Genomic DNA, 16,901 nt, shown 5'->3' with positions numbered 1-16,901 from the left:
TGTTTTATTTTTTTATTTTTACTATATTTGACCTTTCATCTTTATTTTCAGCCGACAACATTTACAGAATATAATTTGAAACCTTAAGTAGTTGAACTGCTCTAGATGATGCATGTTGTTAAATACTTATAAAATATATATTAAAAAAAAAGAAACAAGACAATTATAATAAGTGAACAATGTAGTAGATTTAAATCTAAACTACTACAAAAATAAAATATAATACAACTGAAAACTTCATTTAACTTTGAAAGTGTTTAGTATATTAAATAGATACAAATACAACATTTGCAAAGAATATATAAACTAAATTATAACAGAAGGATTAACTAAGGTGCAGGTGAACAATAAAATAAAAATGTCTGTGTAAGCAAATTAAATGTTGAAGACACGCCTAAAAAATTAGAAATGATGTGTTTAAAAGCAAGATGGTAGTATATGAAGCCAAATTTAAAAGGATTGTAAGAATATCAGTATTTTACAATAAGAAGAAACACAATTTTACTTTTTTTAAAGGACACATTTTCGTGACGAGATATTTACCAACTCGATAGAAATCACTGCAGCCACACGTGCACGATTACGCATACGTTATTCATATGTGCAACTCTGCTCCCAGCTCCAAAGTGTTCAAGAAAAAAAGATTTTGCATGGTAATCAAAAACAATTAAACTTGTACTTTCTTTTTTTTTTATACATATTTTAACAGACACTTCCTTCCACACCCTAGACGGTTTAGTCACCTCTGTTTCTGACTTGTCGCCTTGTAATGAGATTTTTTGGTACTATTTAATGCACATAGCAGATTTATATTAAAAAAAGAAGCTATCGCTTGTTTATCTTAACAAATATTTTTTCCCACTATCTTCTGTCTTTTCAATACAATCTGTACATAAATAGTTTATGAGCGTTTGTCACTGAAGCGCGACAAAGTCGACAGCACTTTCTCCGGTCGTCATGGTTACTTCTGTCCTACTTTAACTTGTTGTCTCAAGAATTCCTCCCCTCCTCTCAGGCAAGACCCCCCGGACTCCCCCCTTCAACCTGTGCAAAGCTCAGCTACTGAGACAGAGATACTGGAAGCGAAGACACAACAGTGCCTTTGACATTCCTCATGATTGACACTTGGTCTGGGAACAATCTCTCATTTCAGCTACATTTCTGTCACGAAAAGTGTAGAAGATCGGGTCATTTGTCACCGCAACACACACTTAAATGGGCGTGTTTGACATTTGAAAAGAGTGAAAAGGGGTCGTGAGACGCGTCAGGAAAAAAGGGGGTCTTTTACATTCCCCCGGTGTCAAGGAAGTTGATTGTTCTATCAACAGCGTTTTGGTTCGAGTGAACGTTATCTAGTCTGTGAACTCGAACGAGTATTTTTTAATTATTCCACTAATCGTGTTGCAACCACTTTTTCTTGACAGGCCAGTCTCGGTGACACACCTAACCCGAGGGACGACGCCCTACATTTTTGCCCTTTAAGCTCAGGTTTGCACCTTTCTTTTTTTTTTCTCCCCCTCTCTTTTATTTTGCCAATACAAACAAAACACAAGCAAGACTGTACATGCAACAACAATTTTGTAAAGACTTAAGATCCCACGCCCTCCCAGATGGCAGTGGGAACGTTGAACCCTTGATATGAAAGTGAAGCTCATTAAACAACAAAAAAAACCAGTTTGTATAAACTGGATTAAGAAGGAATTTAATCATCAAATACAGAGATTCGACGGTATTTTGACGATAACTAAATTCAGATGAAATGGTTTTAATTGCGATTTGACCTCAGACCCTTATACTATCAGACAGTACCAGAGTCTACTAGTCAATGTTTAACATATATTGCTAGGACAGTACGGTCGATATAGTGGGGGGGGGGGAGAAAAAACTATCTCACACTTATTGTCTGTTTTACTCTTGTTTAATGAATCATGGAAGCGTAAAACGCCTTTACGAGCATCGACTGTTGACTCAGAGAGTCCGTAAGTCCCAGACACCTGTGATGACATCATTGAACGATGTAATACGTTGAGAAAAAAAAAAGTAGACAAAAGAAAATGGACTTGACAGCTGCTTTATTAACTTGCATCATAGACATCGTCTCGCCCGCCTAAGCGTGACGAAAGTGTCGGTTCGTAGATTTAGACAGGAAGACAAAATAATCATTATAAAAAAAAAGGATTATACTTTTAATTTTGGATGTAAGTAAGTCATTTTTATTTATATAGCGCTTTTCCAGACCAGGGTCACAAAGCGCTTAAACAATCAAAACAATATTCAATAAAGTATATACTTTTAAGCTCAAGATAAAACTGATAATACAACAGGAGTTCCAGAAAATCAAGGTGGCTTTAATTGAATTGTGGGAAATCTACATTATTATTATTATTATTATATATTATTAGAGTGCAACCCACAAGGTCACCTTCTGTACTTCAGTCCTTCAACGCTTCAAGCTGATTGGGAAACGTTATCTGAACCAGTGAAAATTCTTTAGCCACGGTCTGACAGCTTTTTTTGAAGAGTGACAGAGTGACACACCTTTTTTCTTTTTTTTTTGTTTCCCTCTCTCTTCTCATGTGTAACGAGCGGCTCCATGAAAAGAGATAATGCTTCACTCTCATTCACACACCAAACCTGGGCTTGACTCACGCAGACACAGCAGGGGTGTGTCCAGACACACCTGAAACCAGTTGCCAGGCAGTAAAAAAACACACAGGTTTTGAACGATAACAACGGTTCGAGTGAGACTTAACAGACCAGGAGTGTCTGTTGAAGAGACACGTGACCCTCAAATCACTACCAATGAAATCATGGTTTAGGTCAAGAACCGTTGTGATAGTTTAAGAGACGTTATAAGCAATTTTCTGTAGGAAAATAATACTTAAATTATACAGTTGGAAAAAGAAAAATGTCATTTTTAATAAAAAAAGTAGTGACATTGTTTCGCCTGCAGGTGTCGCAAGTGTGCAGCGAGACATACAATAAAGTGGAATTTGTTTTTATGCTCAAAAACTATCATATAAACGATTAAACAAACTGATTTTAATGTTATCAACCGTTTTATTCGAAATTTTATATATTTGTATTTTCTATTCTCAAGCTTCAAATTCTTCAATTTATTTTAGGGTTTTAAAAACCTATTTTCCAATGTTCATTTGTGTATTTTTAGTATCCAATACAATACGCATTATTATATATTCGCATACAAATTAAAAACGCGGCAGAAAATGGTCTGAAAAGAAAGTTTGCAATGCGTTTACACGTTAAAGTCCGCAGGGGGCAGTGTTGCAGAGCTCACAGGTGAATTGGAAGCTGTAGGAGTCATGACGTCACACGGTGCAGATAAATATAGTTGAGAAGTCAGTAGGTGTGAACCAGATTTTATTTTATCGTATTCGTTGTAAGAGCTGGGTCACTTGATTTTGTGGAATTTGGTTCGAGGAAAATCTTTTGACAATAGATGTAACATACTTTTAATTGTAAGAAGATACATTTGACTTAATATGATACTTTAATGGTAAATAATTTGTTTATAAACTGTTTTTATGTTTACCAATAACCTGAATGCACCGCGGGAAACAAACAAGACCAAAGTCCTTTAGAAAAACGATTTTAATCGTGATATTATAGGGTATATAGAGTATATAGTCATTTTTGTGAGTTTTTATTGCACTTCAAAAACCTTTAAGTGAATGTAAAACAAATATTTCTAAAAATATATGATAGTTAAACATAAATAAGTCAAATTAAGTAATGTCACTACTATTTTAGCTTACTTAGCTTGATTTTATTACTTGATCTAATACTTTTTGCTCCTTTGTTTTTGCTTGATGGCCCCTCACAACAGCCACTGTATAAAATGTGGCCCCTTGAGGAAATTAAGGGGGAAGACCAGGACAACCCTGATCACAAGTCGAGTGTTGGAAACAAACATAGGCTGCTTATACCTTTGTATAAATCAAGATTTTTAAACAAAGAACGTGATAGTAAGTCTGAGCTTCAGAGTCTTTACAGACCATAAAACACAACAATATAAATGAATAATTAACAATATCCAAACTGCTGTGATTCATCAGTGGTCATTCAAATTAAAGTTGAATTCGCAAAAATATAAAAGTCAACAAGATGTTCTTTTGATAAGTCATCGTGACTTATTCCATACAAAACTGTTTTATAAGATTAAAACTGTATCGTGTGAAGTACTTTTGTCAGGTCGGTATTAAATCTACGATCATTATAAGTATTTCATTCATAAAAATCGTAATAATGCAAATAATCCAGTTCCAGAGTTAACAAGTATAGGTTGTTTTATTAAAATAGATTGTGTTTGCGTTTTATTATATTTTTTTCCACTTTTCTGCGACGTATTCTTTCAATGGAAATTTAAAAAAGTCGTCTATAAATCAAAATTGAATGTCATTTGTTGAACCTGCAATTTATTATCATCTGTTTGTTGTCTAATATCGTTTAATTTAAAATCAATTAGGTTCGTAACTGTTAGCGATACATTGCTGAGACACAAACCTAGATCAAAACATAGCCTTGTTAGCCGTTGTAAACCCATAAATAATGTTCATTTTGAATCATTTCTCAATGAATACATTAAACAAAACTTTACTTTCCTTTTCATTTTGAAGCGTCACATGATACGACATTTAGTAAAAGAATGTATGAATCAATATAAAAAAGGTACAATTACATTGCATGCGTTTTTTTCAGGTTTTTCAGAAGGGTGGGCATTTTTCAGTTTGATAGACAGACAGACAGACAGACAGACAGACAGACAGACAGACATACAAACAGACAGACAGACAGACAGACAGACAGACAGACAGACAGACAGACAGACAGACAGACAGACAGACAGACAGACAGATTGATGTAAACTAGAAGTGATGTTATATTTAAATTCTTGAAGGCTAATTTTATCAACAGACTTTTCTTTTGTTCAACACTTACTCCGCCTCAGTTTTTCAGTTCAGCCACTTTCCTGTCATTAATTGAATTCCATCTTCCATCTGCATCGATCTTTCTGAGGCTTCCAGATTAGTCGTCGCGGTAATAATCTAATCATTAAAAAAAGGTTTGTAGAACTTCAAAGATGAATCACTGTTGTGTTCATGGGTCACAGTGACATTATTCCATTTAATGTGCAAAGTTCCACTATCTAATTTTATTAGGTTTTTTAAAAAAAAAAATTAAACTTAATGTTTGTTTTCTTTTGGGGGTGGAGTGCAGTGCCAGCTGGTGAAAAATATTCTAGGGGGCGCTCTTTTCCAGTACTTTTTCCTGCCTATCCTATGTATTACATGTAGAACACTTTGAAAGCTAATGATGGCTAATCATGTTTATTATGCTCCTTGTTTGGATACAAATGAAGATATATTTTAATTATACTCTGACATACATAGTACAGAATAAACTAAATTATTAAAAAAAAAAAACAACTAAAGGACAAAAACTGAACTCTACTTTCTACCAAATGATCACAAACACACACAAATACACTGCAAAGAAAAATAATAAATAATAATAATTACAAATACATAAATAAAGAAATAAAATAAATAAAATATAAAAAGATTGATATATTTTAAAAACTGACAAACCATGTGTTTAAAATAAAATAATTATTTCTATTTCATTATTTACAAATAACATGTAAATATTCACGTTGATTGTTCATTTTGTGTTGCAATTAAACTTCCCGCCGCTAGATGTCAGCAGTTATCACGTAAAGGAATAATGAAATCCCGCGAGATCCCGGCGATGACTGAGGACAAGAGGATATGGTTGACTGCAGCTTTAAAAGCTGATGTTTGGACATATTTTGGTTTAAAAACAAATGAAAGCAGTTATGACTTCGTCAAGAGTCGTGTGGTCTGTAAATTCTGCAACACCAGAGTGAAGTACTAGACAATACTACACATATACCCTTGTTACTGCAGTACCACAATGTATTGTATAATTGCGGCTGCTTCTTCAGTGGTGGCTCCAAAGATTTTCTGATGCAGGTGCTATGGGGAAACTCCACACAAGAAGTTCTTTGAATATATTTGTGTTTTTACTGTGGATGGTCTCATCGGACCACTCTTGGTACATACTCCTACACGCCCACATTAACATATGCAAATGAAACGTAGCTTGTGTGTGAATGTAAAAGTAAAAGTAAAGCCCACTGAAAAGACTTTGATTTTCTGGAGATGAGTTAGTTAGTCACATCGCGTCATCAATCCTGGAAGTCTCCACCTCCAAGGGACTCGTTGAAGAGTTGGGTTTTCACTTTCGTTTCCATTTAAAGTAAAGAGTTAATCAAAAATATTCGAACAATAGAATCGAAATGCTTAAACTCTCAAATTAAATAACCATTCATTATTGACATTATATTATATATATATATATATATATATATATAATACCTCTCGCCCTATGACTCTGGGATAGTCTCCAGTCTCCCCGCGACCCCCAGGGTAAAGCGGTTGTCAATTAATGAATGAATGAATATATATGATTTATAACAAGATGTATTGATTTACGAAATAGTTGGGGATAAACTCTATTTATTTTATTTATTAATTTATTTTTAATTCAATTTTTTCATATATATATATATATGTTTATATACAATTTTCATGTATATATATATATATATATATATATATATATATATATATATATATATATATATATATATTCATATTTAAATGTATATATACAATTTCCATATATATATTTAAATATAAATATATATATACATGAAAATTGTAAATAAATATTTATATATATATACACATAAAAATTGAATTAAATATAAATAAATAAATCAAATAAATAGGGTTTATCCCCAACTATTTCGTAAATCAACACATCTTGTTATAAATCATTGAGTGGATATTTTTGATTTCGGCAAACATTCTTCTCCAGTCACGGACCAGCAGCCTCTGCGCGTACAGGTGGCCATGTTGGAGTTTTATGGGCAGGTGTGTTACCTGCGTGTCCCCCCCCCCCGCCCCCCCTTCAATCCAACCCCCCTCCCACCACCACCACCAGCAGCACCAACCCAACCCTCTTCCTCCTCCTCCTCCTCCTCCTCCCATGGAGACACTTCCTGGGACACGGTCGTCTCGACTCACCGGCGTCTCTACACCACCATGAGTTAGAAAGAACCGTGAGTCCCTCAGAAGAAGAAAGAGGCGCGTCTTTTATTTCCCCTCCATTGATCCGGTGCACACGGTGCTTCCACCCGCCGCACGGGATCTCGCGGGGGCCACTGACGCATTGTGGAAGTCGACCAGGGGGGGGAGCAGCACCGCAACCCCTCCTTTATCCCCCTCACGCACAACATCTACCGCCGGAGATGATGGCCGTGGTGCAGCGAGACAGCAGCGAGGACCACCAGCCGGAGAACGGCTTCGTGGCGCCGGACGCCACCGCCGCCGCGACACCGGGGCTCCTGGCGCGCATCGACGGCTCCGTGCTGCCGTTCCTCGGGGGGTTCGGGAAGTACCAGAAGCAGCTGATCGTGCTGACCTGGATCCCGGCGCTGTTCATCGGCTTCAGCCAGTACTCGGACAATTTCCTGCTGGCGCAGCCCAACAACACCTGCGTCCAGCCGCTCGCCAACCTCACCAACGTCACCTGGACCCACGCGTCCCTGTCGGGGGGCCCGAGGAACGGGAGCGTCGGGGGCCGCCGGCCGGTGTTCGCCAATGGAAGTTACGTGGCCCACAATGACTCCGCGGACACGCAGTGCAGGTGCAGCGAGTGGACGTTCGAGCTGCACACGGGACTCGTGCAGAACGTGGTCACTAAGGTAAGCCCCCCAAAACACACACCCTGCTCCCCCAAACCCTGCTCCCCCCAAAACTGCTTTCAAGGCATGTGCTCCCCATCTGACAGCTGCTCCCTGTGACACATCCTTATTAATGGATTTCTTTTTTTTTGGTCATCTAAATATTAATAATTCATTCTGGTCTGGGACTAAATTTACAGTGTCCTGACCCCCCTCTTTCCTTTCCTCACCCCATCATCCTCTCCCAGGAAAATACATACATAATGTATTATAGCTCCTTTCAAACCCACTGCAATTATTCTTCCTTCTCCACCACCACGGCCAACAATGGAACATGTCAGATTTATCCATCATTAAATTATTTATTAACGCTGGTATGATGAGGTGAAGCTTTTTATTGCCTGTGGGATTATTTCCGAAAAACAGTCACATAAAGACTAATAAATGCCATTTAAGATTCTATATATCTACTGTACATATCTATAATAGTTTTAAATTGTCGTTCCATCTTATTTATAATAGGTTGCTGGTTTCCATGGTTTCCATTGTTCTTTAAAACTTGAAATAAATCCTGGTGATATCGAATTTGACTTGAAAAAAAGTTGAATTAGTCAAATAAATCAGTTTTTTTCTAATAGATAATGGGTACAGTAGTCTTTTATGGTTTTTGATTAAGATGTGTTCTGTAAGAATGTGTCAAACTATTTATTTTATGTTTCCCAAGAAAGCTTCAAATTCAGTTAAACTGTATTATAAGTCATTAAGCTCAGTGTTAAAACTAGAAATTGCTATCAAAACTAGTGCCAACACTCTTATTTCCTGTTATAACCTGTTCACTAAACGGAGATTTTAACTTCACTAAGGAGTGTTAATGGTGTCCGCACGTGTTCTTTAGTTTGACTCACAGTATTAAATGATATACTACTAGATTCAAGTTTTTTGTTTAACCTTTATACACTCAAACAATGATATTCAAAACTTAATCCTCAAAATCCAGGTTTATTTACAAGCTAGCTTAGCGCCTACTGAATCAAGTATGATTGAATCTTTGTCTTTTAATCATAGGATCATCAAAAACACTGTCTTGCTTTGCACAAAATCACATGAACAATCTTTTTTTATCTTATCTGGACTCTACAGTTCTAATCCTGTTCACTCAAACTCTTCCCAATGGTTTCCCCCCTCAAGCTGGAATAGTTTGTAATCTATCCACGTTGTCACTTCATCATTGTTTGATAGTATCGTATGATAGTAGACGAATGTTGTCGTGTAAAGAGCCAAACTCCTCCCACCACGATTGTCCAAAATAGTGAGGGTTTTTTCATTCGGCGATTATTTGTGTTTCCTATTGCGTATAATAGATATGGCTGCTTTGATTTGGAGTAAAGGTCATCGGTTAAATAGCGCAACTCCATCCCTGGCCAAACATCACCCTCCCGACACGGCCCTAACCAAACAAGGGAGAGAAATTGTCTTGTTGGGCAAACTTTCTATCGTATAACTATAGCTTTTATTTGTGTTTTTGGCACATTTTTACCATGTCTTAAGTGTGTTTTTTACTAGTATTCTCAATGGGAACCTGGAGATACAATGAATAATAACCTAGTAGCCACAAACCTATACAATCCCATTGAGGTATTTCACATGTCCGGTATCCCATAATGTAAATTCCGACTTTTGTTTTCTTACATCCATGTTACTCTCGATCTTGGGTTTTTTAAAATGTATTCAATTATGACGTTTACCTGAAGTAAATACTCTAGTGTGAACTTGTATCTAAACAATCGAACAGTAAACTATATCGCAGAAGAAGAATGAACATCATTGCTCAAGTATAGCGATTTAAAACAAAAACGGGTTGATTAAAATGCAAAATTAAAAAGATTTTTCATTGACACATGAAAGACTGTGTTTGCCTCTCACACAAAATCGAAGCTTGAAGAGAAGCCAGGATTGAGATCCCTCAGCGCTGTTGGAAACGACTGCGACGCCGGAGATGCCAGCAGCCCATCTGCTAATCAGTGGTATTATCCAAATTTAAATACAGCCAACTGCTGGCTTTTGTATTCAGGGAGGACATTAGGCTAAGTTTTTTTCAAGTCTTGATTCAATCTTATTTTTTTGAGTGATTAACGGGCGGAGTCGCCTGATTAAATAAACGGGCTCCGAACCTGTCGCTCCCGTGGACGTCGATGGGATTAAGGATTTTGGGAGGATCATGGATCTGCTGAGAAAATGGCAGCTTTCTCACGGGTTGATAATGAAGCATATCGACGATCTTCATCCCGCGATAAACCCTGCTTTATCGTGTATTTAAAGTCATTTTCACCACTGCTTCCGACTTAACAAAGTTTAGAATGCGGTACCAGTGATTTAAACCATAAACATAAGTCTTACATTTGCCTCCAATATCTGAATTAATGCTAACAAACATTTATTTAGCTCCACAGATGTTTCCCCCATTTAGTTTTAGCTTCACTTCCTTGTTCTACTTGTTCCTGAGTCACTACTTGGAACGTACTTTATTAAGAATCGTCAACATCTTGGCATGGACTAAAGCGGAAACATGTGTATGTAGGAGTTGGAGTTTACCACTTTCAAAATCTGGATGCTATATCATTCAGTCTTGGTGGAAAATGAGCTGAGCCAAAAGGCAAAGGTGTATTAACCCTTTACCTCCACCACTGCATCTGTATTTATGGAAGCCACAGGAAGGTAGTTCACCTTGACCCAGAGACGACACAAGGGATACCACAAACACGTTTGTTTTTCCGCCACCGTGTTTTGACCCAGAGGCCGCACAAGGGTTCAAAAGATGTATTAATGTCAATAAGATTCCATTGCAGGACGGCTTGACTATCCCTAATGGAAGGTTGACATTTTTTTCTTTAGCATAAACATATTGTTTGTGACGACAAATGGTTCTAATGCATTAACAAATGTATTTTCTATTTATTATTCATTTACATTTCAACACTTATTTACCTTTTGTGTGTAATTTGTCGAGTATACAGTATATTAATCCCTCAAAAACATATTTTTGAAGTTTGAAAAAAACATATTCATACAAGAATAAAAGTGCAGCTTATTAAGCTTAATAAATGTCATGACCTAATGACGAATGTCCTTTTTTTATTTTCAAGGGATTTTCTCATCTTTCTTTTTGCTTGACGGCCCCTAACAACATTCAAAGAATTAAATGTGGCCCCTTGAAGAATTATAATTGCCCACCCCTGGCCTAGCTGGTCAAGAGTTCCTGGAGGATGTTTTTGTTTTTTTGTTGCCATTCCTCTTCCTGTTTGGGCATCGTAGACGGTTGTGAATGACAGTTGTGTCGCATCATTTATCGAAGACATGTTCAACTTTTAGAAATCCTGAATTTGAAAGTTAAAGTCCCCGGAAAAATTGGGCGGATATTGTGTCTTTTAGCCAGGCCATTAAATATAAAGTAAAAAATGTAAATATAATCACTTATCTTTCGCCTTAAAAAATGACATTTAGGGGGCGTTAGCATCTTGACAGGAAACCACTGGATTGAAGGACGCCTGTAGAAGGCCAGAGAAATGCAGAGTCATCACTTCCTGATAAACAGTTGCATCTCTGCCTGTGTATGGTTAAAGGGGGGGAAAAGAGGATATAGTGTAGGTCGCTAATGTAGGACTAACATGGCTAAAATGAGTCAACGATAAACTCCTGTCTCAACATTTTGACGTCTGCGTCATTTCCTACAAACATGAATGAGCGAGTGTAGAACTAACGTTACTTTTGTTGCTTTTGCTCCGGTACCAAAGAATGCCCTGTTGTGACACTACATCGCTGACAGGCTTGGAACAGTCGGCGATGTAGTGTAAAGCTTTGTCCACCTTCTCTATGATCCACGCACAACTATGTTCTGACAAGGTCAGACACCGCCGGTTGAAATCGAATCAAGGCAAACAAATCCCAAAATGGAGACACAATTGAAGTAGAATTGATTTCCCCCCCAAACCTCCCCCCACAACGGCCGACTACTATCTGGTCCACTTTGTTTTTATTGACAAGCCACCTACAATTTCCCCCCCTCTTAAAACAACATACACAAAGAGATGTGGCTGTTTTTCAGGAAGTGATGACTCTGCATTTCCCTCTGTTAGGAGTGCATAGGATAACTTCACCAAACACTGGGAAAAGCACTTGACTCCAACATTCTAAACCCACGTGACTTTCTATTAAATGTACAAACAACAACATTAACCTCCCCCCCTTACCCCCCGCCGGCTGTGTTTCCAGAAGTACCGTGCAGGGGATCATGGAAAAAAACAAGGCTTTGATAAACGTGTCATAGGTGGAGGTGTTGTCAATGAAGGGATCCAAAGTGGTTAATGTGAAGACTGGGTCTAATTGAGTCTAAGCTCTCCTCAGGGTGCTTCTTAATTAGACCGAGCTGCAGAAATGAGACCGGATCATTACTCGGGCAGTCTCTCCTCTCTCGTAACCTTCTTTCCTCGGATGCTATTCAGTCCGGGGCGCCCCGGAATAAGACGTCCGCGGATATGATCGAAGCAATTTCCTGAGGCGACGGTGCAAGAGTTGCCCTTTTTACACAATTAGCAGACAATGGCGAGAGTGTCGGGACCGACACGTCCGACTACAAACCCGAGCAAGTGATCGTTGCGTAAAGACCTTCCCGTCTGGTTCGCTTCTGTTTTGTAAGGCATGTGTTTACTTACGCACTTGAGGATTCAATCTGCAGTAATGGTGGCGCAGTTCATCAGTCATTTTAGTCGTCGCTGTCCCCCGTGGCCACTGCACTTACTGAATCTATATGTCATGGCGGAGTCCTGCGTCCAGGCCGCTCTCGCTCACCAGTGCAATTTTTTTATAACCTCAGCTTGACACAGATGTGTGTTTTTTTTAGAATATGTGAATCTTATAATTGTCAGTCAGTTGAACTCTCAGGTTTTAGTTGTTTTTTTTGGTGTTTTTAGTCTTCATAATGGCTGGGAATTGGCAAGATATGATACTTTTCCCAATAAAGGGTATATTAAGAAAAGCGTCTTCATATAAAATGTAGTATTATTATTTGTAGTATTGTCCAAGTACTTAACTCTTGTGTCGCAGGATTGACAGACCACATGATTCTTGACGAAGTCGTTCATTTCTTTTGAAACCAAAAGCGCCTTTAAAAAGCTCCTGTAGTCAACTGTATCCTCTCATTCTCAGTCATCACCAGGATCTCGGAGGATTTTGTTGTTCCTTTAGCTGCGGAGGACGTAATTACTGGTAGCCATCCAGCGGCTGAAATTTGAGTATGGTAAAAAATATATATATTGTGATTTATCGGCGTATTGATATTTTCTAGTCTTCAATCGGAAAGTATAATCTTGTCGCACATGTCTTACAGTATTTATTACGGTGTGTCGTTGAAATCCTAATCGGAGATATAAGGACTCATCAATATTTAGCTACGAGCTAAACTTACATCACAAATTAGGGAAGTTGTGTTTTTTCTTAAGACATGAGAAATAAGGACCTTGTCAGGGTTTTTTTTTTTTTTGTCTTCCTGATTTTCTTTCAATATTCCGAGTGCTAATTTTGCTACACATGATGACACATCACTCACTCACTTCCAAGTTTCTATTAAAAAAAATGGCTGGGAAACTGAAGGTCGCCATGGATTGTAAAAAGCTGTATAAGGCATTAAATTGATACTTTTAAGAATAAGGTCTTGATTGGCATTCAACTTTCCAACATTATGAACACATGGGATTTCATTTTAGTCTCAAATCTAACATCTGTCCAACCAACATTTTTTTTTTATGGCTGAAAGCTGTACTAAGCAACTTGTACAAAGCATGTTGTACTTCCTGCAGGAAATCCTAAAAAAAAATCATGCTTGCATTAATAACTAATGTTGTGTTTTGGTAAAAACTATATTACATTTTGGCTAATTGTCAAGTTGATCTTACATTTTATTTAAAATGGTACTGAAAAAAAACTTGAATTCAAGTTGTAGGAACCCTGGAACTGGACGTCCATAAAAAATAAAACTAATGCTAAATACAATTATAATTAATGTGGTTAAAGAAAATGCAACAATGAACTTAAATAACCTTCATTTTAGTTCCATATATAGTTCCTATATTGGAATAAAATCAAGATTTTTGTCCAGTTATGACCAACTGTAGCAAAGAGTGACTTTTTCTCTGAAATAGTACGAAACTCGTAACAAATAACAAGGTTATGTTTGTTTTAAATCATTGCAACTTGTGGTCTGTCCTGTCCTTGTTTTTGATTGGACGTTGGTAGTTATAAGAGTTTGTATGACAGTATCATAGTTGTATGACAATGTGAAGGCACTTAGGGGGGGCGGTACAACCCGGGCCCACTATCGGCCTCACAACTGCACACCCACGGATCTGAAAGACGATAGCGCCGCTTGAACACCCGCGCAGGCCTCACTGCACTGTGTCCCTTCGCTCTGTTTACCCAGCTGGTCGGCTTCTTCCACAGATCCGGGATCAGTGCAGGACACGTTCACGAAAAAAAAAAAACGGCTTCAGCTGCAAAGCAATGACCCTGATGTAGAAACACATATTGACACGCCACTCACGGCGTCGGCTGGAAGGAAAGACACTGGTGTTAGCAGAAGATAAAACTCCCGAACCTCCTTGTGTTGTACAGGCTGTGTTCTGATAAGTGTTGTGTAGTGACAGGGAGGGGTTGTGTAGCCTTATCGTTTTTGAGGGTCTCTTTAGGGTCCATGTGATGGAACGTATGGGCGTTTACATCCCTTAAGCCCCAAAACTTTACTCATTGTTTGCATCTTTGCCAACAAAACACTGAAAAAGAATAGTTATGCTCCTCAAAAGAACATAGTTTGACATTGCATTTGAACTCACTTGCACAACACTATGCAAGCAAGAAATGGCAGTTGTGCTACTGCATCAAATACAGTTACAGGTCTTCAATGATTTCTGGATCTATTTATCTATATTTTTAATTCAATCGCCGTTGACGTGGCCAAACGAGGCGTTCAAGCGCGTCACTTAATCGCACTGACGCAAGGTTATGAAAATTGAATAAACGATACTAGCAAAAATTGCAATTTAAATGTATGATTTAACCTTTTATTCAATGATTTACCTTTTTTTTCTGATATTTGTATTTTTGTCAATTGACAAAAAAGTTAAATGATGAAAAAAATCTACTGAATCCAAGTTTGGGGCCACAATATATATTGTGAAAGCTGTAAGGGGCCGTCAAACCAATAAAAAGGATGAACAAAATGTAAAAAATAAAATAAAAACAACAACGAGTTTGCTATAATCGTTTTTTTTTATTCAAACCTAAAAGGTATTTTTTTAATAGTAAGAAGAAATAAAAGATCCTCATAAAACTGACATACAGTATTATACTGTGTGTTAAATAAAAAATAAGTAAAAAACGAAATTGTTAGTTCGCTATGAGACGGTTTTTCACATCCTTTGACCTCTTAAGGGCCAGATATATACAGTCAAAGGGCCCCCCGGTCTGGACTATATAATTAGGAATAAATAGTTATCATCAGACTTTAAAATGTATTTTTTTTTTTTTAATTCTTCTCACATTGCTGCATATTAAACCAGTATCTGTTTCATTTTGCTATTTCCACCTGGGTGTGTGAATACTTGCAGAACAAGAGTGATAGTGTGACGTTCTGTTGCTAGGCAGTAACTATGCAGCACTCTCTCTTCAGGCGCCACACACTTGCTTCTTTTTTTTTCTTCTTCTTCCAAGCATCTTTCTGCCTCATTAATAAGCTTTTCATTTTCCTACATTCCCTCCTCGATATTCCTTTTCTACACTTATTTCATCCTCACTCACATGCTTTTTTTTTTCTTTTCCCCCTCCTCCTCCTCCTCGTTCTCCTCCTCGCCTGATCCCCCCGTTACCTCCCCTCCGTCCCCCCTCCGTCCCCCCTCCGTCCCCCCTCCGTCCCCCCTCCGTCCCCCCGCCCTCTAATCTGTAGTTCATCGAGTGCACGAATGTGCAGCTGTAGTGAAGTGCGTCCTCAAGTGAGCTAATGAGACTGAGGGCCGCCGATGATCGCGGTCATTTGAGAGCGGTCAGCAGACGTCCCTCGGGCCCCTCCCACCGATCCTCCCTCACTTTACGCCCTCGTGATCGATGCGTTCGTCAACCAGAGCCTCCCTTAAGTCGACTAACTTTATTCCAGTTGTGTTAAATACTCGAGCAAAGAAGCCAAAAGTGACTTTTTAGATGACGATCAGGGGGCGTCAGACTCGAGCAAATTCTTTGACATAACTCGGGTTCTACTCTTGCTGAAGGTGCCTGTATATTTGTTGACATCAATAATCTTAGCTACTAATCTTGAATAGTAGCATCTTTACACGATATTAACATGAACATGAATCTACTTTGATATGAGCATTTTTCATAATCAAGGTTTTTAGAAAAAATTATGGTATTTGACCGTATTTTTTCTAATACATGCAAGCATATTCTTATACGTATTTACTTCTAATAAGAAAGTAATTACTGCAGTTTATTAGCTTTAAACAGCCCATTTTACTGTCTTAAGGGGAAATTATCATGTCCAGACTCGGGTAAAATAATGAGCCTTTCAAAGTATGGTGTCAGTAATTCAGTTAAAGATGATAATGGTTTCAGTCAAAATAAAACATTTTATTGAACATAGTTTGCACAAATACTGCAGTTAACCATGATTATCATCTACGGTATTAACAAGAACCATATTCTTGACGACGTGGAATATGATTGTGTTTGTTATCTCGACCCATCCCTTGCTTTTTTTTCTCTTAAACAGTCCCTTTAGCGAACACGTCTTAAATGAACGTCTCTGGATGGCTAAATTGGTGAAGCTAATTGCTAGCCTAGCTACCACCGGCTACCACTTTAGCGCGACAGCATTTGTTGTTGTTTAGTCCACGTCTGACATTTTAAAAACCGAAGAACTTCCACACCACGGACGTCATTCCTTTCGTATTAGATGGGTAAAAATATTGTGTAAAAATAGTAGCATATTAGAAAAAAAATATACATATTTATAGTAGAAAAAAAAATCCTAAATATTTAAGAACATACACACCCATTAAAATTGCAAAGT

At 37.8% G+C, this 16,901-nt stretch overlaps 1 protein-coding gene across 1 annotated transcript in view; it reads left to right on the top strand.

Annotated features, from left to right (window-relative positions):
* The first annotated feature begins 7,120 nt into the window (after window positions 1-7,120).
* The window catches only part of LOC148063833 (solute carrier family 22 member 23-like), a 46,187-nt gene continuing 36,406 nt past the window's right edge, over window positions 7,121-16,901 (top strand). Inside the window, exon 1 of the mRNA XM_087811293.1 lies at window positions 7,121-7,813. Within this exon, the coding sequence (XP_087667419.1) occupies window positions 7,358-7,813 (456 nt within the window). The 5' untranslated portion in view covers window positions 7,121-7,357. The remainder of the gene's footprint in view (window positions 7,814-16,901) is intronic.

This window comes from Callionymus lyra, chromosome 16 (assembly GCF_982586985.1).
Source record: "Callionymus lyra chromosome 16, fCalLyr1.hap1.1, whole genome shotgun sequence".
Classification (NCBI taxonomy): domain Eukaryota; kingdom Metazoa; phylum Chordata; class Actinopteri; order Syngnathiformes; family Callionymidae; genus Callionymus; species Callionymus lyra.
This window is presented reverse-complemented; position numbering and strand designations above follow the sequence as displayed.